The sequence below is a fragment of the Meleagris gallopavo genome, chromosome 15 (genome assembly GCF_000146605.3).
Source record: "Meleagris gallopavo isolate NT-WF06-2002-E0010 breed Aviagen turkey brand Nicholas breeding stock chromosome 15, Turkey_5.1, whole genome shotgun sequence".
NCBI classification, from domain to species: domain Eukaryota; kingdom Metazoa; phylum Chordata; class Aves; order Galliformes; family Phasianidae; genus Meleagris; species Meleagris gallopavo.
Genome location: NC_015025.2, coordinates 8,068,447 through 8,091,514, shown reverse-complemented (window position 1 = coordinate 8,091,514; position 23,068 = coordinate 8,068,447). Strand labels below are relative to the sequence as shown.

The following is a 23,068-nucleotide window of genomic DNA, read 5'->3' as shown; positions in this document are numbered from 1 at the left end:
CAGACTGCCTGGGAAGAGTCAGGACATGGAAGCAGCAGCCCAGAAGACAAGGATCAACAGGCAAGCTTGGACCCCAAGTGCTGGTGATGCTGGGCTGAGGAGGGTGAGCCCAGAGAACCCACCTCACTGCTGGTGCTGCACCACCGCTTTGACCTTCCACAGGCATCGGTCCCAGAACACTCAGCTCACTGTGACCACGTGGTGCGAGCTGAAGGATGTTCAAGGAGAAACTGCAGCTGATGGGAAGCACAACCAAGCAGTATCCCGATGACCACAGCTTCTCTTCAATTCCTGCCCTTCTAGTGCAAGTGCAAGGGATAAATTGAAATGCTTCTTACGCATTACTGGGCAGGGTGATCCTGACCTGCTCAGCACTAGGAAATGGCATCACAGAGGCCAGATTGTGAAAATCTGATGGAAAACTTTAAGCACAGCTCAGCAATGACAAAAAAGAATTAACTGAGGTCAGAGAAAAGGGCTACACAAATTGGCAGCAGCTGCCACTGCAAGAGAAATTTCCTATGAAATCACAGGAAACATTAGACAGAGGGAGATGTCAGTGGCTGTGAATAGCTCACTCGCATGGAAAGGGAAGCGGGCGCAGGCAGGAAGCACACCCAGCCACGTCCTGCCCCAGCACCCCCTGCCCTCCTGCTCTCATCCTCCCTGCAGGTTCAGGGAACTGAGTGCAATGTGAGGTCTCCAAGAGGAACCAGGCAAAAAGCTTCTGTGCCTAGAACTGGAGATGTCTCCAGCCAGAGCACATGCTGATTCTCTGAGTAGAACTTCACCAATGCTTGCCTGATGCACCCACTGGCTTGAGCGATCGTGCCCAGTGACACTGCAGTGCCCCGTCTGTTAAGCATCTCCAGCAAATGAAAGCTTGGCCCTAAGCATCTAACCCCCAAAAGCCATTATTTAACCTCAGTGTAATGAGCTCTGTATTTTGTCATCAAGCCTGGAAACTTAAAACCACAGAGCTCACTAAGAGATAATCAGTGTAGTCACTTGTGATGAGAGGACGGGAGCTTGTCACCAATATCCCCATAACACCATGTGATGACTGCAGCAGATGGGCCAAAGACCAAGACAAGAAGGGAGCACAAGGAATACTCCAGACTTCAGACACAACGTGCTTTGGTCAGGTCAGGCCCTGCTCCCTGCAGTAACTTCTGTGCTAATCCAAGCACATTTCCAAGGGTACTGAGAACTATGTCTGAGGTCATTAGAAGCTATGTTTTCAAGAGCAAGTGGGGGCCTGCTCCAAGGCACCCAGAAAGGAACCATATAGATGTGCACCTTCCCAGAGCCTGCCTTTAGTGAGGCACCAGGTGAGACACCCCAAAATGATAGGATCCAGAATCATCACCTACATCATGATGGCCCCAACAGTTCCAGAGAAGCACTCACTGCTTGTTTTCTGAGCTGTCAAGAATATACTCAAGAGAGATTACAAAGCTTTAAAAACTGTGAAAGGATAGGAAAAGAGGGGAACAGAGACGCCTCCCATTTGGAGAAGAACAAGAGCTCTGCCCCCAGCAATCCCACAGCACTGATCTCCATTAACACAGCCTCCTCACTGAACTGCTGGTCTCTCTGCTTAATGGGTGATTAATATTTATAGCTTTTTACATCTGATTTGGAGGTGGTACATCCTGGAAGCCGTAATTTTCTTTACAGTACTTTACTAAAACATTTCCCACAATTTCTGGTAATTGCAGCACAGACTCTAGCCGGCATTATGTTGGGTCAGCAGGTCCCAGACCATATCAAAGAGCACCAAAAGCTCCACACTCCGTATGCACACAGAGAGCAGAGCATTAACACCACCAAGCAATCAATAAGCATCCATCATTCACCAGTGCGACCCAGCCATAGGAAATGACTCCTGTCAGTAGACATGCTTGGGAACTGAGCAGCAATACAGCAATACCCGGGGGTGATGCTGGTCTGTGCTGCTTCCTCTTCCAGATCCCATCCCTGGGAACTTCCCTCCAGCACATCCACAATGTGTCAGCCCTGGCGTGGGAGCAGGACAGAGCTGTGCCACCTGCATCAGCCCAAAGCCCACTGAGCAAATACCACAGTGTGAGCTGTTCTGGCACCAGCAGCTATAGGGAAGTCTGCAGAGCATGTTCATGTTCACTCACATCCCTCCAGCATCCCAAATTGGATCTGCTGGGTAGACCAGGAAGCCATGAGATTGAGCTGTTGGAGAAATGTAAACAATGGTGGAGAAATACCCTGTTCATTGCAGAAGAGCTGGGCTAGATGACCTTTAAAGGTTCCTTCCAACTCAAATGACTCCATGATACCAACACATTTGCCTGATGAGCAGCTGAGATGGGATGGGGGGAGAGGGGAGCTGAGCCCAAAGGCTGTAGGTAGATCTCACTTCACACTGAATGCCATGCTCTGCACCGAGAGGCAGCCTCCAGCAAAGCATTCCAGCCCCAGCCAACAAGGGCTTCCCAATGCACATGCCACCCCATTCCAACCACATGCCTGCCCAAACCTCTGGGTGGCCACTCACTAGCTTTTCCCCTACCTAACTCACAATGTGATCTCTGTTCAACCTCTCCCTTCTCAAAAATCTTCCCCGCTCCAGCACACAAGGTAAAGCAAACTGCTGTGCATTCCTTTCCTGAAATTAATGCAGCTTTTATACTTGTGGCAGGCCCAAACGTGATAAGACAAAGGAGGTGGCATTTGAGCTACAGGCAGAGCTGCCAAAGCTGCAGTCCGACCACTTGGGAGAGCACCGCTGGTTACAAACAGAAGCCTCATGACCTTTCTGTTGCATCAGACTTCTTCCTAACCAGCTATTTTCCCTGCTGCTTCTTCCCTAAACACATACCCCATTTTCCAGCTGAGCAAGCACAGTCAGCAGAAGCCTGTGAGGAGTTGCTTTCTGTCCATGCAAGGAAAGATTTCATCTTCATTGGGCTCATGGAGATGCCTGTCACCAGCAGCTCCATGGGAGCCAGGGCCACTATTACACAGATGGGACAGGAAAACGAGATAAGGCAAACCCTTTAGGTCTAACTGCCAAAACCCAAAGTTTCCATATTAACCACATGCCTTCTTTGCACGACCTTGCTGTTCTCCACCCCCTCTTTCCACCACCAGCATCTCTCCTGGGGAGCATGGGGCGCCTGGCTGGGTGGCTAGGAGCACCACAGGCTGCCTTGTACTGCTCTGTTTACAGAAAAGGGAATTTAAAGGTGCCAAGTTCAGCTGTGCCCAAAAGCCGAGCTCGGCAGGAAGCCACAGCAGCCAGCGCACACACACGCGCTTCGGGGCTTCGGAGTCCAGGCAGCCCTTGCCAGAGGGCCGGAGCTCGCCAAGAAGCTCTGCTTATTGCAAAACCAGAGCACTGCTGTTAAATGATAGCTGGTGGGGGAGAGCGGCCTCGCAGCTCACCGAGGAGCTAATGCACTTAACAGGGAGTGGGGTATTGGAAAGCCTCTAAGAGCACACAGAGCACTGCCTTTGCAGGGTACATGGAGAGTGTCTCTGAGCTGGGATACTTGTTCCTCTCCAGGGTGCTGGGGCCTGTGAGCACAAAGCCTGCACAGCAGGCAGAAGCCCCAATGCTTTGTGCTTGTGAGAGCGTAGATTCCCCCCCAAACGCGCGCACACAGTTCACACAAACCATACGGTTGGAACTGCATCTGCTTTTCTAGGACTCAGCAGGAATAGGGGAAGAGAAAGCAATGCCAAGAATTGTCAGCACAACTAAACCCCTAAAGGAGCACAAACCCTAACAGTACCCAAATTTGGGGAATGTCAGAGCTCCCCGCTAAGCATGGCCTGACCAGAGATTCTGAAAAACTGGAAAGCCTCTGCCTGAACCCACTGCCTGTAAGAACCACCAAGGTTTGGGGGCTCAGAGAAGGCACTGCTGGCAGATGGGAAGATTCCAACTCAAGGCAGAGGCCTCAGATCTCCGCAGGATAGGAGGTGGGGAGCTGGAAAATGCTGACGGGTATCCATTTCAGTTAACACTGCAATTTAAATGGCAGAATCTAGCCACAAAAATTAAAAAGAATTTTACATTGTGACTCATCAATAATAAGCCTATCTTTTAAATTGACAGTTAATAGCAACAGTTAATAGAAGCTATTACCTAATTTTAAATTAAAAACAAGAAAATGTCTTACATGTACTGACCTGAGTTTCCTTCTTTGCTAAAATTTTAACACCAACTTTCCTCCCAACCCAGGACAAGGAAACGGGATGGTTCTGCAGCACTGCCAGTTGCCCAGCTCGCTTGGCACACTGCGTGGTAGGGCACAAAGACCTCTTGCATAGCTGTTTCATCAGTTATTTTCAACACGCATGCTAGCCATGAAGAGACGTGAATTGCGGATTTCTGCTTGATGAGATCGGGTGAGAACTCCAAGATTTTGTGTCTCCACCACCAGCCCCAATAGTTGGAGCCAGGAGAAGGGGCTCCACACAGCTTCTCAGAGCAGAAGGCAGACCCACAAATTAAGCTTCCTATAAAGTGATATTTCCTTCATTTTTTCAACCCTGGAAACACTCGGAGATAAATGACAGCTGTATTTCGTGAGGCTGAAAGCCTCAGCCAAACCCCTCCAGACGCCAGTGCCGCAGACAAGCTGGAGTTGCACAACACGGTTGAGCCAAATGAACTTCTGCCTGCAGCAAAACACAGGGAGGGGTCTCACCTCCTCCATCCTCTTCCTCATTGCTGGCCCTCAGAGCCGTCCTAAGCCTACTGGGATGTGGGCAGCTCTGCAGGTGGGGAGGTTCTCCACCTTCAAGAGATGCTGCAATGCACACTGAGATCCATCAGCCTTAGAGAGCATCGCCTCTGTCCTACAACTGCTCTTTGAGGTGAGCATTTCACAAAGCATGTTATGACAAAGTACCTTTAGTTTCCAGAGGGTGCTGGCTGATGGCCAGTGATTAGCCAGCCCAGCTTGCAGAGAAAACAGGAGCACAAAGAATCGTTGTATGCATCAGAACACACCTCACCCAGCTAATGTATGATGGTACCAACACTGGAAAAGCAAGGGACATCTGAATGATAGCTATTTCTTGCCCAAACTTTAAGCTTCCTACCAAAAGAAGTATTAAAACAAGAAATCCACCAACCTTAATTACATCTACCAGACCTATTCTCTAGGTTCTGATTCCCATGCTTCCAGGTAAAGACAGCCATAAATATCATTTGTAATTCACTGCTCAGTAACTCACCGCCATCGCAAAGGTCTCAAGATATTATCCCAGCATAGCAGAAGGAAGGCATGAGCCAGAGGAAGGGCAGATCCTGCACACACATCCTCCCCCACCCAATGGAGCAGCCAGGCTGGCACAGACCTGCCTTATTCTTTGCTGCTATCCTGCAGAGTGCCACATACCCAGGAAACGTCCTTGCTTAGTCCCAGAGACGGGGATGAGAAGTCAGAGGCGAAGGGAAAAGGTGTGCAAAGGAAGTAAAAGGAGAGAAGCATAATTTCTAGGATGGATCACATGGAAAGGGAGAGCAGGCAGTTAAAATCCTCACTTATCCCCAGGCTCCACCAGGACCCTGGAAGGATCATTCCAGAGATCCACACCTTGGTTCACAGCGGAACTTCCAAACTGCTGTGTGTCCTTTACTGCATCGCACACATTCAGCGATGTGTATGGCTCCCAGCCATCTCACTAAGAATTCAGCAGGCACAGACAGAATCTGCATCAATCTCCTCCCTCCCCAGCAGCACCAGTAGTACTTTCTTATCAAACAATATGCTTCAGACCCAGGGCTGCTTTTGCATGATACCAATTGCAAGGTCTTCCCTCCAGAAAGCTGAAGGACACGAGCTCAGCCGTTTAGGCAGGCAGAAAGAGAGGTGTAGCCCATCTCATCGCGCTACAGGACAACCTTTAAACACCACATTACTGAAAGCAGCACCAAATAAAAAACACATTGGATCACCGCCAAGAGAACGCCTCCAAGTGATCCAAGAGAGCTTTAACCACCCCACCTTGGGGACTCCTTTCTGCACGGGTGACAGCACACCCATGGAGTGATGTGTAGCTGAGTGCCATCCCTTTCCTGTCCTGTTTCTACAGGCAAGTGCCAAGAACACTGAACGAAGGTGGACCACAGGGCCACTCTGGCAGCTCCAGGGGGTGAAGCTGAGAAGATGAACTCAGCACAGCTGGGAGTGATGAGATCAGGAGGTGAGAGGAGCCCTGGGAGGAAGGGCTGCAGCATCCCAGAATCAGGCACAGTCTCAGCAGTTCAAAGCCCTGCTCAGCTGCCAGGTAAAGAATTTAGCAGCTAGTCAGATTGCCAGCAAGAGCCAATTATAACTCAACTGACCTGCCTTGGCGCTAGCATGCACGGGGAATGTGCTGGCTACCCACTACCAAATGCTGGAAAGCTATAAATGGGAGACGTTTGGAGAGAAAATGATGAAGGGAGCCAACTTTTAACTAGGCTGAAGTGCATGGGGCTGTACGTGTTCATTGTGGAGGGGAAGAGGAGAGAGAATGAATAAGATCTTTGATGTGCTGCTGGAAAAATCCAGGCTGCTGCTTCTACAAAGACAGCAATCATCTTTTCTTGATAGAAATTGTTTCTTCTTTTCGAGTCAGATTACAACAGTTCACCTTTTCTGTGCTCCTACATGTGGTACATAAGCTCCTGGCAAAGTCTGGATGCAGAGCAAAAAGGAGAGAGCCTTGCTGGTGCTTTGCACCGAACCTCGCCATAGGAGCTGTGGGCTTTTTCTCATCTTTGGTCACGCAAGTGCCTGTCTTTCACAAAGCAGCTGTCTGAGGGAGAGATCCTGCTGGTTTATTTTGTGGCTGCGTGCAGTCGCTGCACACACACACAACGGCACAGAATTCCACTGAACTCTGCAAACCCTGGAAAAAAAGAAATTCCCAAAGTGTTGAAATAAGATCCGTGTTATAAAATAGCTATCGAAAGAGTCCTGTTTACAATTCCTGGACACAAAAAGACATCCATCTTTCAGCAGCAGAGTGCCTGCACTGTCATAGGGCCTTTCCATCAAAGAGACCAACAGAAACAGCACCGCCAGCATGGAGCAGCCGTGAGGTACAAGCGGAGAGCAGGCTGTGCTACACCTGAGAAGCCTGGTGCTGGTGGGAAAAAACTGTTCTGCATTCCCAGCCCTGGGTTTCCTACATCTGGAGAAGGAAGATAACACACCCCGCCCTGCTGTGGGATGCAGCCCCAGGAAGAGGAGGAGAAGCAGAGGAAGGCTAGTGGGGGGTCTGTACCCCACACTGGTGCATGTCACGGTGCTGGAAGCAATGCGCCAGGCTTATTTGAATTTACTCAGTGTATTTTCTTTTATTCAGGCCAACAGGATGACAAGAACAATTCACCTCTGTGCCAGCCAGCATCTTCTGAGCACATTTCCATGTAACATTTTATTTTAAAGCAGTCTAAATCACCACGATTCTGACTTTTCCTCCACTCTGTCTTTGCTGCACATGCACTGCAGGTGAAAAACCCCTTAGAACAACTAATCTGCCTTTCATGTAGGGATGACATGCACACGCCATTGCCTTTTGCCAATTTTCTCATTGAAGTAGGCACCACTTCAACAGCCTGTGTTTTTTTTTCCCCTCTCACACACAAAGCTGTTGGAGAGAGTCCCGCATCCTTCGTGCCAAGATGACATAGCTCCAGGTGGGTCAAGGCTGAAAGTTTCCAGCTAAGAACCTGAAGGATTTGTTAAACATATGGACGGACCAGAGGACTGGAAAACACACTTGATGTGCATACAGCGGGCGAGAGCCAGAGCCATTTTTAAGTATGCTTAACATTCTCTTTTTGTCTGCCTCTGAACCATGCAGCAAGCACATTTACTCCAGACTATGTCACGTCTCCTTCCCTTGGCTCACAATTGAACCTTTGTGCAGAGAAGCAACCACAAGGCATTACCCTCTCTTCCTTCAGCCTTCATTAGGGAGTAGGGCTAGAGGAAAAGTTTCTGACTGCAAGGGGCAACCTGTGCCCAGGGAGGGTACCCTGTACAGTCTGACATATAAGGCGTTGCAGCAACCTGCCAAAGGAGCAGCTTCTGCCTTGGTGGTGAGATGGCAGGCCGTGGTGTGAATAGCAAAGCCTGCTTGAAGGTAAGGTTTGGTACCTGCTTCCTAATGTGCTGGATCCACTCCCAAGTGCAGGAACATCCATTCTGTTGTCCAAGATGCAAAAGGCAACAGGGCTGAAGAGGCTCAGGGAGCACAGGCAGCTACTGGTGGGAGCATGACTGGTACTGAAGGGTAGAGTTTGGACATAAGGGCACATCATGAGTGTAGCAAGACAAGGTGGCTCTTGGTCACATGAGGACCTGAAATGACTACCACTGCAGCTGATGAGCTCATAATTACTAAATAGTAGAAAAAGTGTTTCTTTCTTTGGGTTTCCACAGAAAACACAAAATGCAAGCCATTGTCTGTTCTCTAGCCAATACTGTCAGTCCAGACAACAGTTTCAAGAGGATCCTTTCCAAAGGTTTGCTAAATGCCTCCAGGGCAATGCATCTGATGTGACCCACTGGGGTCCCACGGTCACAGAATGCTCCTTGCTCATGGGCAAGTGCTGGGAGAACCTCTGTGGCACAACAGAACCTCACACTTGATCACTATCTGCAAGAGACAGCACATCAAGGATTCAATTACCAGTTTCCATGCCAGCCAAAGTTGCCAACGTACCTGCCAGGCTCAATTAGTGTCCAGAACACAACTGGCATTCTTGAAAGCAACAGTCTCATTGCTTTATTTCTTAGGAACAGCATTCATCTGCTCCCAATAGCTCACATCTGGCATATCATGCATTACAAAAGAGCCTTGATCCCGTCCGAAGGAAAGAACTCCTTCAGCCAAGAGACCCATGCATAACTGAGGTTAGCATCTGAAGTTACAAATTTACTGCAAAACACACAGTTACCTGAGGTTTGAAATTCCAGAATTATAAATTCATGTAGGGTTATCTGTTTTGGCTTTGTTTTCATCCCTAAAACATTGCTGTTACATAAACTGCTGTGTGATGCATAAGATTTATGGAGAAAACAAGGAGACAGGGTAGAAACCCAGAGATCCACAGAAAGCAGAAAAACACTGGAGCACTATCCGAGTGCCCTGGTTTCCTCCTGCAATTAATAGTAAATAGGAGGAGGGAGTTATTATTCAACTTAAACATTCCCAATTTCACTGCCTGGCACTGCCAAAGGCAGTGGCGTGACTTTCTACACTAATTAGCCAGCAAGATATTTACTGTTGAGATATTAACCTATTTATTTTATTACTGCATTTGCTTCTTTATTTTATTCTGCAACCTTACACACTGCTAATACTGAACTTCCATGGCTTTCCATCATCACAGAACTCACCATCCTCCGAAGAGCCACAAGGGACACGTCGTGCAGGGCTCAGCATCTGCCGATAATTGTTTGCTGTCCCAAACACACCAGAGGCTTCTTACCCTCATCTCACAAAGCAGAGGGACACAGAACGGTGCCACTGGTTGCAGTGGGAGCAGGATAGCCAGCAGGGCCATCAGTATTAAGCATGTATGTGTTTTACTTGGCCCAACTCCTAAAACACTTGTTTGGCCACAATGGAAGGTGACAAATGATTCAGTAGCAAGCCCACCAGGGAAATACCAGGAGAAAATCCCCAAGCACTCATGGAATGGTGCTGGGGCTGCTCTGAAACTCCAGCATCACATCCAGCCCCCTCGCAGGTCTCACTGCCCTCACTCTGACACCCAAGAACATCTCCTCCTCCTCCCTGCTTGGATGACAAGAGGCTCACTATCTGTGATAGGGTGAACCAACATTCACCCAATGCAGCCAGAGCTGCTACTGGAAAAAACAACAACGCAAACCTTTGCTCAGCTTCTGGTTGGAGCCTGGAAAGTGCAGCCAAGATCACTGGGAACACAGCTACTAACTTAACAAATCTCTCTACCCAAACATGCATTTACCCAGATTTCTCAGAGTTGTGAGTATGAGTAAGCCTGGACAGCCCCAAAGACAGATTCTTGATGCAGGGATCACCTGAGACTCTAGTTTCCAGTTATTCCTCCAGTGCACCAAGATCATCAGGATTGGACACAGCAAAACTCTTCCCTTCTATGTTTTCAGAAGCAACCAAACCCTTTTAGCCAATTACTTCTTTTGAGTTGCTGTTTTTCCTTTTTTAATCTAATAACCAGCAGCATGAATAATTTCCAGCATGGAAAATTTCTGCCTAAAGAGCTAAAATTGGCATAGAATCATAAAACAGTCATTCAATAAAGGCCTCCAGCAACTGCAGCAGTCACTGCTACCAAGCCTACCTAGAGCAGTTTTTTTTCCACTGTGCTAAGAGGATCTGTTTCACTTCTCTCCTTTCAATCCAATTTCCACTGTACTGCACCACAAGTTTAAAGTAAGTACACCAGGAAGCATGTGTGATAACGGGGAAGGAAGGGAAAAACCACAATTTCATTCATTCTTCCAACAAAGCCAGAAAGGAGTGGTTACTCTTTTTTTTTTTTTTTTTTGCAAGAAAATGCTGAGACAGCAGGGAAGGGGAAGGTTCAGCTTGAACTTTCCCAAATGTACCACACTATATATAAAGCATTTCTTCTTCTAGAGCTGCCCCAGGGCAGACAGTGCAACAACTGGGTAAGAGCACAGCTGGAGGCAGGCACTGCTTCGGCAGACACAAACCCCAAAATTCTGTCCCTCTTGCAACAAAGGACATCCTGAGTTTGGCTACAACCTTAGGGCACCAGCAAAGAAGATGAGATGCTGAAGACAAGGAAGAGTCCAGTTCCATTTCCTTCCAGCCCTGGCCACTGCCCAACAGCTGTTCCCTGTTTATTTATTTTCATATTTCCTTGGTTACACCAGCAGCTGCTCACAGCTTAACCCTTCCCTGCACCAGTAGTAACCCACAGCACTGCCCACCTTGCCTTGGCCTGGTATAATGTGTGAACAAATAGCACGGGCACAGAAGGGTGACTGGGGCTCTCACTATGGACATCCCTATGACCATGCTCATGGCTCTGTAAGAGCCTTGCTCGGCAGGAGCAGGGCACTGGGCATGGGAGCAGTCATCTCACAGAAACCCACCCGCACTCCCAAGCCTAAAAAAGGCTTTCCAAGCTGACCTGAAGCCATCTGACCAGCAGAACCTACAAAAGCCATTCACATTCCTCGGGGCTTGCTTTGCTAGGCAGGCCCAGATGTGCTGTTATTTTAGCAGCCTATTTGTGTCAGGATGCATTCAAACCCCAGCAGTTTAAAGAGAGGTATCCACATTCCCAGGCAAGCACAGCAACCACTGAAATAAAGCACAGAGATGTGTGCAGCTTCACACACGCAGGAAGCTGAAGGGTGCCCAGCTTCCCTCCCAGTCCCACACACGTACAAGAGGGATGTGCCAGTGAGCTCTCTGGCAGGCCCATAGATCACTTCGTGCATTTTCCTTTTGCATCTGTACAGAGCCCGTTCCAGCAGCTCAGTTTATGTTTTGGCTCATAAAGCTCAGACAGACCCCTTGGCTCATCTCCACAGTACAAGGAGGGGGTGGAGAACACCCTTTGCTTGCTCGCCGAGAGCACTGGCTCAGATTTTTTGCAATCCAGTGTCCCAGATTGCCTTTCCAGCCTCCTCCCTCCATTCCTTCCCCACCTTCCTCCCATCTCCCCACTCCACACCAGGAGATAACTGCTAAAGTAGCTGCCACCTGCTGCACTCCAGGCTGGCAGTGAATCCATTGAGTGCTGGTTAAAGGAAGCTTCCCATCATCTGCTCCCTAAAATGCTGGGAACCAGTGATTCCCATCAGCAGCTCCATTTTGGTGTGCTAGCACTTGGGAAAGGCACAGAATTACCTCCAGAGTAATGGATAAACTGTAACAACACCTCCCCAAACAAGCTAACAAAAACCCCGCCACCAGATGCATTGATTTCAGCTGGAGGAACTCAAACACACCTATGACCCCTTATGCACTTTCAGCTCAGGGAGTGAGAGATGAACTTTAACACACAAAATCCCCACATTGTACTGCATTCCCTCAAATCTAAACACTTTACGGTAGATTACAAAAGGAATGCTTACCTCTAGCACAAAACAAACCACGCTCCTCCATTTACCATGTCTTTCAACCTTCTGAAGTCGAAAACACAAGAACTGGAGAAATGCTTACCTGTAGGTCGAAGAACTTGCTGTACCGTCGGTAGATGACTTCTGTGGACCCATTGGACCAGGTGACTTTGATAATGTACACCTGCAAGGAACAAAGGAAGAAATCAGATACAAGTGACGGAATAACCCACGACACTCCAGTGGCTGCAAAATGGCTGAGCATCAACCAGGGAGTGCATGGGAGCATTTAAAGTAGTTACAGCAACACTAGAAAATAAACAAGCTTAAATTACTAAGCTCCACTGCTGCGGCTTAGCTGACTGCAAGATGCTTATTCCAAGCTGGAAATTAAGACAGCTCCTTACCCCTAACTACAGGTACATAACAAATTCTGCACCCCAGAATGAGACTTGCGAGGAGAACTTGAGCCTACACAGTTCAAAACTCCATCTGGTTTTCCATAAACAGCTTTGCTGTCACCTCGAGGTTTTGTTTTCTGAAGCCTGCTGGGGTGCAAATTACCCTCCTGTTACATGAAATGCTACACAACTAATCCTCACAATCCTCAGTTATTCACAGACCATGCAATCAGGCTTTCACTGGTGATCGATGGGGGGCGGGGGGAAGGAAAAAAACACCAAAGTTGTACTATTTTCCCATGAAAGATAACAAGTAAATAACAGAATTGGGCAATTATTTATTTAACGTCCTTGCCTATTATTGGCAGAAACCAGAGATGACCCTTGGTGAGATGCCAACATAACTCTCAATGCAAACCTAAGCCTTCACTAATTGATAACAGATTGAGTAAGCAGAACAAGGGCATGTTCATTTCTTCTTTTTACTCTCATGTCTCACATAGTTCCAAAGAAATTCCAATATCAACTCAGTGACACAGGAATAAACCATTTAGAAGCCCAGGTGAAGGGACCAGGTAGGAACTTCAGGCTAATGCAGCCAAGAATGAAGGCTCATAGAATGGTGATGTTTTGGTGCTTAAAACACTATCTCTTAAGAGTTTCAAATCACTTCCCACAGAGATGCACGTTTTTCTCAATGCTGGAATGTGACCAACATCCCAGTCCAATAGCCAAACTCAAATACCAGGAGGCTTGCATAAACACCACAATACTGAACTGCTAGAGCTAATCAAACCTACTTGAATGCCAAACTAAAACTCCACTGATGCAGCATAAGCTACCAAGGTGAGGGGACTCCCAAAGAATCACAAACTTCCTGGTGGAATCAATTCCAAACTAAGACAGAGAAGGAAGCAGTGATATGAAGCAGGTGCTTATTAATAAAATTGATAACTTCATAACATTCATGACTTCATACCATCAGCAAACCAAGTGTTAACTTCATGCTAAGCATCATCCAAGCTGCCTTTACCCTTTACTCCGGGACTTGCCAGCAGGCCAGCATGAGCTCATTTTGGTTGGAAGCTCAGCTGATATCCCAGGTTCCTTACCAGTCTGCAGCACTTTACAGGGTTATATCACCACTGGCTGCCTGCCTGGAGAACGCCTTCCACTGGGACAGAGGAAAGAGCCAACTTTTCTTCATTGTTTATTCCTATCCTGCCTTTACTTGGAGTCAACAGTTTATTAGACTGGGATTTTAATCAGGATATGGATTTGCTCAAGCTAAAATGAATTCAATGCTCAGAAGAGTAATAAAGCCCTGAGATTTGAGGGCACACCAAGCTTCATTACACCCTTGTAATGGAGAGAAGGGGCACTTCTCCCAGCTGATGAGCTCGCTTCTATTTTGCTGGAATGCAGATCTCCCTGGAGTCTGGATAATGGTTTCTTGCTCATCCCATTTAAACAGCTGAGAGGTCTCTGGGGATATCTCTTCATCTATGGAGAACAGAAGAGATGAAGAAACCCGCAGAAAAGGGAAATCCTCAATATCCATAAAAATACTGCCTTTGCAAAGCTGACTTCCTCTTTCCTTCCGACTATCCCTTGTCCTTAACTCCAACCGCCCCCTCAAGATGCCACAGATCTTTGACAATTCTCATCTATGATGCCCTAAGGGCAATAAAAAAAATAATAATAAATAAAAAAAAAAAACACCGGACAGCAAAGCTCAGGTGATCCTTAATTAGCAAGAAAATTGCAAATTTTGAAAGGGATGAATGGTGCAGTTGGCCACTCCACGAAGCCTTTTACAAGGATGAGAGGTTTTGAGCTCCCACAGACACCCATCCATCCCTTCCTCAGCTGCTTCCTTCAGTGATAAAGACCAACTGGAAAGCATTGTGCTCAGGCTGCACTTCCCCTCCTGGCCTAGCACTACACCTTGTCCTCTGTGCCAGGCACAACGCCTGCCCGGGCAGCAGCAGCCCTAAACTCCATTTTGTCCTTGCAATCACAGGTGTGGCACTGAACAGCTTGCTCCCAAAGAGGCTGCCCCAAGGACAGGCTTTTTCCAGGCCCAGCTGTGCAGCTGAGGGCACATGGAAACTGTTATTTCATGGCTTTTCTGCAGCTCCGCTCCGCTGTCAGGGAGGCCCTGCTCCACGGAGGGGTGGGAGAGCCCGGCAGATGGTGGGCAGCCAGGCCTAGGAGGGGGCCGCAACCCCGTCGCTTGGGTTGGGCTGTGGCCAAAACCAACAGGCAATTCTATCTAAATATTTACAGGCCTGCCCGGGCCAGTGGTGGTTTCTGCATGGTGGAGGGGATCTAGCTGACTCTGTGAAACCTGGGAACCAACAGCTGCCCTCTGACAAGAAAGGAAACCTCATTCTGCTCCACCCTGAGAGCTCCCATCCCTTGCCACGCTCCAACCCACACGCATCGTATCGAACCAGACTGGATGGCTGAAGGGCACGGGGCTGCACTTTGGGACAGGTAGAAATCACTGGGACTGAAACCTCTCACTGAACTGCAGCCACAGGTCACACGAGCAGTGCCGGAACTCCTGCCCCTGCTTCAGAAGTTGCTGAAATGCAATTCACAGCATTTGTCCGACTACAACATGACACAGAGAAAGGGTGTGGAGTTTTCAGGGTCACTCACACACCATATTCTGCAAAACCTAAGCATGAGGCCACCCCCACAAACCTGATATTTAGGCTTCAACAGGAGCACTTGGATGGGCAACTCCACCACAGCCACATCCACCACCAAAGTAAGGAAACGAGCCCACCATACCTCCACAGGACCTCCCATGGGTGGAAGGGAGACCAGCAGCCACAGGGACAGCCTCAGAGATGCAGGTGGGTCTTGTGGACCCAGGAGGAGAGGAGCACTTCGTATTAACACAAAGCACACCATCTGCTCCCATCCCTTGAAGGGATGGTGTGGTTCAAAACCTTCACAGAGAATGGAAGCCAACAGATGTAGAAGGCTGAACTCTAACAGACACCATGGTGCTTTGGCTCTCTAGACTTCCTGCAGAGCACTATGTTACAAGTAATTGGCCGTATGTCAACTACTTAAAAATTACTGATCAAGGAGTTTACCATCAGGAACCCAATCTTCTCAGACTCTTCTTGGTTGTGTTTGAAATTGAGCACCTTAAATGGAATTATAAAGGTGGAAAAATGATACTTTAGCTCTCCCAGACTGTCCTGCTTGGTCCCCACTGCCTCTCACAGCCTAGCATGCAGCACAGCTCTCCCCCGCTCCACTGTTCCTTGAGATACAATTCAGAGGGAGACCGAGCCAGTGGAAAGTGGGTCTGAAACCCTTCGTACGGGAACTGTCAGAAGTGGCAGGTTGCTAAAAGCAATGCAAATGGCACCTGGCCAACCGTAACAGAGCTGTCAACAAAAGCCGCCCGTCAGCCATCGTGGCAGCAAGGGCTCTGGCAACTGCAGGGGAAACGTGCTGGCAGCTGGCGAATGCTTCCCTCGCTCTGTGAGGGAGATCCATCTTCCCTATGGAGCAGACTGTGATGGGATGTCCCTCCCGGGAAGGGCAGCCAGCAGGGCCAGCATGACAGGGCTCTCCCTGACTCATAAGAGCCTCAGTGCTGCAGATAGCAGCGGTTTCTGGTGACTTTCATAGCAAGAAGTGCCTGAGCACTTTGAAGCCTTCTCAGGCCCTCAGTTTTACACCTTGCCAAGAGGCAAAACTATCCCACGCAGGGCTACAGAGAACGGGTGGTTCGAGAGGCTGACTTGAAGCAACGGGATTAAGAACAGATACAAAAAAAACAAATACACAAAAATAGTTCCCTGTTCTTGAAATACGAGGCCGTGTGACCTCCTAGAATAATCATTTCTGAACTTCCTATGTAAACACACTAAGGACACGCACAGAGCACAACCAGGAATCAGCCTGGACTGCTCAAGTTTGTGGAAAAGGCTGAGAGCAGCTGCAAGAAAGCCCAGGGCTGCAGCCTACCTCCTCCCACAGCTTCTCCAAGGAGATCTAAAGAATGTCCTGGCTGTGGGGGCACATGGAAAGGCCCAAAAAAACGGCTTTAAGGGGCAGCATCATGCCAGCTCTCCTACATGCTCCATGGCTCTCTGATGTCCATGCCAGCCAGAGGCACGTAAACAGCAGCAAGCTGGAAAGCAATGCTGCTGTCACTTGGAAAGACACTTCCACGGGGCTCTGGGACACCCATCTCTGTGCACCCTTCACCAGTGGGCATCAGCATCCTTCCACAGAGCTCCAAAGGCACAGCCAGACATAACAGCCTCCAGCAGACAGAGCTGTCTGCAGAGCCCTTTTAAAATGGGTTTGAGCCTGTGTGGTCTTGGGCCCAGAGAGACTACGTACAATAAACCTCTCTGTGGAAGACTCCACAGATTTCAAGCATCTTTCGCCAGCAGAGGGGAAAAAGCATCAGTCTCTTTATTCCACCCACCCTCTCCCACACCCCAAGACGTGGGGAAACAATGGGGAGCCAAGAGCCCGGCTGCAAGGAGAAATTCAAAGGGGCTGTGAAACCAAAGCATTGGAGGGAACAAACCATAACAAAGAGTTTAATAGAGAAAAGGGAGTGGGAAATTGTAAAAGGAAAAGAAGGAAAAAGAAAAAAAGGGAAGAGGGAGGTGGCTGGAAACAAAGAAAGTTCTTGGCGACGAGCTGCTGTGCTTGGCCCTTCTCCATCAGCTTTTCCCACAGCAGGAGTGCAGGGCTGCCGAGGGGAGCAAAGGCTGCTGTGCCCCAGACACCAGAGATGGGAGCAGGAGGGACCCCAGCCACAGCTCCATCCTTGGAGACCACGTCAGCCCTGCTCTGCAGACAGGGACAGCTGGGAGAAGGGCCCTGCTGGCTTAGATGGCACTGGGAGCAGCATAGAGAAGCAATAGCTGCGGGACATCCCAGATGCCACCATGATTTCTCTGTCTTGCCAAGGAGAGAGGAAGCAGCAGAAGCAGAGCGCATGGAAGAAGTGTGTAATGTAGTCACAGGCAGCATGAGGACAGGAATATCCCCACTGTCACAGCAAATATTCAAAGCCCACACACCCAAATTCTGCCAGATTATAGACCAACCACATCCCCTAGTTCTGAGTCACCCCTTCCACTGTACCCTCCTCAGCAACAACAACAGCTTGTCCTGCCCCGCTGTCGCATAGGTCACCTGGGCACAATGCTGTGCACAACTGCATGGCCATGCAGGACACAGGGACCCCAATGACAGTGCACCAACCCCTGCTCAGTTATGGCACAGGCTCCCATCACAAAGCGTGCACGTATCAGCTTGTTTGCTTTGAGTCACACTGAAGGTCAAACATATGGATGCATTTGTTTCCTATTTCCCACTGCTACGTGAAAAAGCAAGAAAATAGAGATGTCCTCCAAAGCAAAGCCGTGAAGGATCAAGTCACAGACCTCCAAGCAGGAGTGCGATGGCCCTAAGGCTGGTGCTCACTGCAGGGACTGCCCATCAGCTTTCCACCATCTGCACTGGCTTTGGCAGACACTTGCCAGGCAGGATTTGGCCCTTCCTCTGAACTGTAACATTCAAGGTTTTCTCCAGCCTTAAGTAACACAAATTGGAGGAAAATGAAGGACTTTGCATTTGTCTGTTTGGTTTCATCTGCAAAGGCTGAGCTCCCCGAAGCCCCAACTCTCTTGAGAAGTGAGGGGTGGGAAGGACTGATCAGCTCTTCAAAGCTGTGCAACAGAGCAACAGCAGGTGCAAGGATGGGTCCAAATCTCTCCCCATCTACAGCTCCAAACACGCTGCCCTTGGCCTGCCACAAGCAGGAGAGCATAAGCCAGCTGACAGGGAACAGGAGGAGATACAGCAGCAAAACAACACCAAAGATGCAGAGCCCTCAAACTCTTGGGGCCACAGCCAGATCCTCAGAGACTCTTCAAAGAGACTCCATTCTGGGTTCAGCCTTGCTTCATACAGCCTATTTTCATTTTTCCAGCTTAGCTAACAGTCACTGCATGGATTTCACTCCATTTGTTTTACCCTCCTGCCTCCCCGGTTCCCCACAGGACATTCCAGCCATGCCAGCAGTACGGTTGCCTTCCGCAGAGAGCATCACACTGGGGAGAGTCATCCCCCAATCTCTTTTTAATCCAAGCAACCAGTATGATTCACAAGTGAGAAAAATATAGCAGCCACACAGTGCAATGGGGCCAGGTCCCCTCGGAGCTCTGTTCCAGTGACCAACTCAGCACTGAGTGGCTGTGACACAATCCCATGGGATGCAAGTTCTCCAGAAGACATCTTCTACTCTATACATATAAAGCACAGAGGAACAACTGACTGTAGATCACCAGCTCTCTTCCTCTCACAAGCTGAGCATTCTTCTCCAAAACTCAATAAACAATTCCAGACAAGCAATGGGGTTGGCTGTGCAACAAATTAAACCACAGCCTCCTAACTGCAGGGCACAGGAGCAGAGAAGATACCCACTATCACTTTGCAACTTCTCAATTATAACACTGATTTTTTTAATGTGGTTTTAGTCAAACTTGTTTTTAAGATGCCTATCGACTCTATAATCTAGACACCAAATTCCAACACCATTAATTACTTTGATAAGACACCTGCAGATCCTAATGAGGTGGTTAAACACACACGGGTACCACCTTGTTTCAAGTTTGCCATCTCGTTAACTGAGCTTGCAACATCAACGTATGCTGAACACTTGGTTGAAATTTCCCTTTCTCAAAGTGATTTACATGTGCACTGAGGTTGGGAAAGGAAGGCCTGTAAAAGCATAACCTAATAAGCCAGCAAAACATGCAGCCTGCTGCTCTTTCTTTCCCAACTGATGGATATACAATTTTGTTTTGTGCTGGGGAGCAGACACTTGGAATCATATGAGTTAAGGAGGTATTCTTGGTGAACAGGACTGGAAACAGAATGCAATTCAATTGCATGGTTATTAACATATGGAACAAAACATGCAAAATGTGGCTGTATTAAGAAGAAAGCTTCTGAAGCTTGCAAGAAAATGACCAAGGTCTAGATTCAGTAAGCAGAAGCCACATTTTGGGGACTTCTACTAGAGAATAACAAACACAAAGCTATAAAAAGATTCCACACGGAGTCCTTTAAAGGAAAATTTAGTCTGGTTTTGTTTTGGGTCTTTTCTGAATAAACATTCATTTATCAGAATTTGAGACTTGGCCAGCCAATAGAAGTGACAGTCAGTGGACCCTGTCACCCAGAATGAATATTTTTAAACTTTGCTTTTGGAGTTTGCCTTTTCAAACGAATGCACTGCAGTACTGACCTAGAGCTCTCGCTGCCAGCATTCCTGAGCACCAGAGCACCGAGACATGAGCTGTAATCACTGCAACACTGTGACTGCAGGGAAATATCACTGCATCCCGCCCGCTGCCTGACAGAAGGGGGTCCCTTTGCTCTAAGCAATCTGATCAAGCTGTGGATGTTCTTGCAAGTTGCAGGGGAGCTGAACTAGATGACCCTTAAAGTCCCTTCCAACTCTAAGGATTCTATAATTCTTTCACTCCAGTAATGGGCTCTGATGATTGCTCAGTTGTTCTCTTGACAGAGTGCAGCCTACAATGCACACCTGCCTAGGAACATTTCTCCAACTGCCCCCCTTCTTCCACTCGCAGTCCAATTAAAAAAAGCTTAAAGGTGCAAATGGCACAATTGCAATTTAAACACCAGGGTTAGCAGGTCAGGAGGCTGAGAAGCCGTTTGCAGCTGGCAGAGCAAACTGGAGGCTCCTACCACTTGGAAGCCTGCTCTCCTTCCCCTCCCAGCCCTTCTACTTGTATGATCTGAGTTGGTTTGACGAGAACAGGAGGTAGACGTGTCAGCCTCTCACCATGCCAACACCACAGAAGTAAAATCCTTCCAGGAGCACGAGGCTGGCTGCAGGGGTGAGCAGCGAGGCAGCAGCACACCAGGCTGGCACTCTTACACTAGGATTGGGAAGCACACAAAGACACATTTGAGCACTGTGGAGAAGGCACTGGGCTGTGTTAGGCTCTCCCATTAACCCAGTGGGTACCCCCACTGCTGCCATGCACCAATCTGGGTGCTCACCCAACCAAGCCTCCGCTGCAAGGAAAGGCCCAGCACCAGGGAGTGATGCTCCTCACAGCTCTGTCTCCATCTGAACAACCCCAGCCCCTCCCAGTCAGAAAAGCAGCCTCAGCCAGCTGGGAATGGGCCACAAAGGGTTAGGAAGGATGGAAATGCGGAGGTCCTGTGCAGCTCTGTCCCTGGAAACTGCTACATGGGGACATCTCTAGTGGGGCTGCAAAACTCAGAGGCGTTTGAGGGTGAAAGGCTGAGATGGGGCTGGAAGCAAAGCTGTGCTTATGGGAGAGCAGCACTGGGAAAATCTGAGAACTCTGCTGCCAGTGCCAAAATGGCATGTGATCACTTTTTGAGAAGACGCAAATATTCCTAAACCAGCCCCTGCCCCAGCCTGGGGAAACGCATCCTGCTTCGAACCAGAGCTGTGAAAGCACAAGTTTTTGTCTTGGTTACACAACACTTTTTGTCCCAATTACCAAAGTGATGGGCAAAGCCTGAGCACAGCCAGCCTCTTCCCCCTGCCCCACCGCAGGGATCAACAACAACTTTGAAACAGCGGTTTGATCTCACTTCTCTGGGAAACTGGAACTCCACAGCTCTCTGCTGCGGCCTCACACAGCCGACACAACAGCACCTTTGTGCAGCACAGAAAAGCCTGTTGGATGAAGAGTAGAGGCCAGACCGGAGTGTTCCAGGTCAGCTGCAGGTCAGGCAGAGTGGGGGCAATGGAGAGCAGTGGAAGGCCTTTGGAGCCACTGCCTCCAGGGACAGCGCAAAGCATTCGTGCCCAGAAAACAGATGCAAGAGAGCAAAGTCTTAGCACATACACTTGGTGGCCGAGTTGGGCTTGCAGATTGTGCAGATTGACAGTAGATACAGCCGAAAGAGATGACTCAGCCATGATTTGCTGCCCCTCCTCTCTCATTCTTTGCAGGAGGAGGGGAAAGAAAAAAAAGAAAAAAGAAAAAAGAAAAAAGAAGGATTTGATTCCATACAATTAACTGGCTTTGTGAGTCTGCCTGATCAAGCCCCTCCAGCAAAGCGAGTGCTCCATTCACTCCAGCACTGCTCTGGCAGGAAACTACCTGCCCCTCCCTGCCCTCCCCAGGCTCAGCTCGTGCTGGCTCACGTGGCCGCACTTGGGTCCAAGATGAGTACAAGGGAAGGCTGGAGGCAGAGGACTGAGCCCCAGCAGAGCAGGCAGCAGCTGGCCGAGCACCCTGGCCGCACAGCTGACTGTCATGAGCTCCATGTAAATGCTTCGCTGTCACCTCCTCATCCCCAGGATCCAGACCTAGAAGCTGTCACCCAGCCAGCCACACGTCTCTCTTTTCAAAAGTGCTGCTGTCCCATTTTCCAGCCTGATGGGATTACCCATGCTGTGCCTGGCTGCCCGAAACACACTGCACCCAGAGCTCACGCTGCGTGTCCCAGCAACGGGAACGTGGGTGTGAGGGACAGCAGGAGCCCAAGGGCTGCATGGAGCCCCACCAAAGTATGGGAAGGCCCAGAAGGAAGGAGCAGCCCCAGGTGACCCCAACACACCCGTTACGGGACCTGACGTTGATGCAACAGTTCTGCCAACACAAACACAACTGCACGCAGCTCATCAAGCCACCTCACATACACGGTGCTCCGGATCTGATACACTGCCCAGGCAGCATGAGTAGCTAACTCTGGGATGGATGCAGCAGGAAGGGGGCACGGCTGGGGCTGACAGAGCCACAGCCAGAGCAGGACAGGAGGAAGGGGTGGCAAAGTGCTGGCGGGCAGCAGCCAGACTGCAGAGCCGAGGCACTCCCCTGGATGCAAGGGGAGGGCTATCAGCTCTCTTTACCCTGTCCTTAATGCTGCCAACTGCTCTCCTCTGACTATTGCTCACTGCTACACACCATCGAGCCCAAAAAAGCCCATGGTTGTGCCTGCCCAGCTCCCCTGACATAAACAGAGGAACACCACGTACCATAACCTAGCAGTGCTGCGAGCACTGTGTGTCGCTGGGTCACCCTGCTCCGAGACGAGCGGGGAGAACATTTCAGTCTATGTTTTACAGCTATTGCCAAGATTCCCCCACAGAGTCTCTGTGGATGCCTGGAAGCACACCAGACTATAAACAACAATAAGTAATTAAAAAAAAAAAAAAAGAAAAAAGAAAAAACAAGAAAAAAACTGAACCCTTCGAGAAAGAGGTGAACTCACAGCTGTTCAGAAGATGCCCTGGAGCGTGCAGGAACGTGCTCCCCGCACAGAAGGGGTACAGAGCACAGCTGGGCAGAGGACAGCAGCACCGCCCCGGGCACGGAGGGCAGCGGCCGGGTTCCCCTCACACCGGGCAGCCAACAGGTCCCACACCCTCAACGCGGCGGATAGATGCGCTTTTCGGCGCTGCCCCGGAGCCGACAGCGGGGCGCGGACGCTCCCAACAAACCCAGCCCCGTTACCCCGTCCCGCAGATCCCGCAGATCGTTCCGCGTCCCGCAT

At 49.3% G+C, this 23,068-nt stretch overlaps 1 protein-coding gene across 1 annotated transcript in view; it reads right to left on the bottom strand.

Annotated features, from left to right (window-relative positions):
- SH3PXD2B (SH3 and PX domains 2B) overlaps positions 1-23,068 on the bottom strand; it is a 65,202-nt gene extending 42,134 nt beyond the window's left edge. The window contains exons 1-3 of the mRNA XM_019620409.2: positions 22,940-23,068; positions 15,610-15,663; positions 12,199-12,279 (exon numbers count right to left, since the gene is read on the bottom strand). Of these exons, the coding sequence (XP_019475954.2) occupies positions 12,199-12,279; positions 15,610-15,663; positions 22,940-23,068 (264 nt within the window). The remainder of the gene's footprint in view (positions 1-12,198; positions 12,280-15,609; positions 15,664-22,939) is intronic.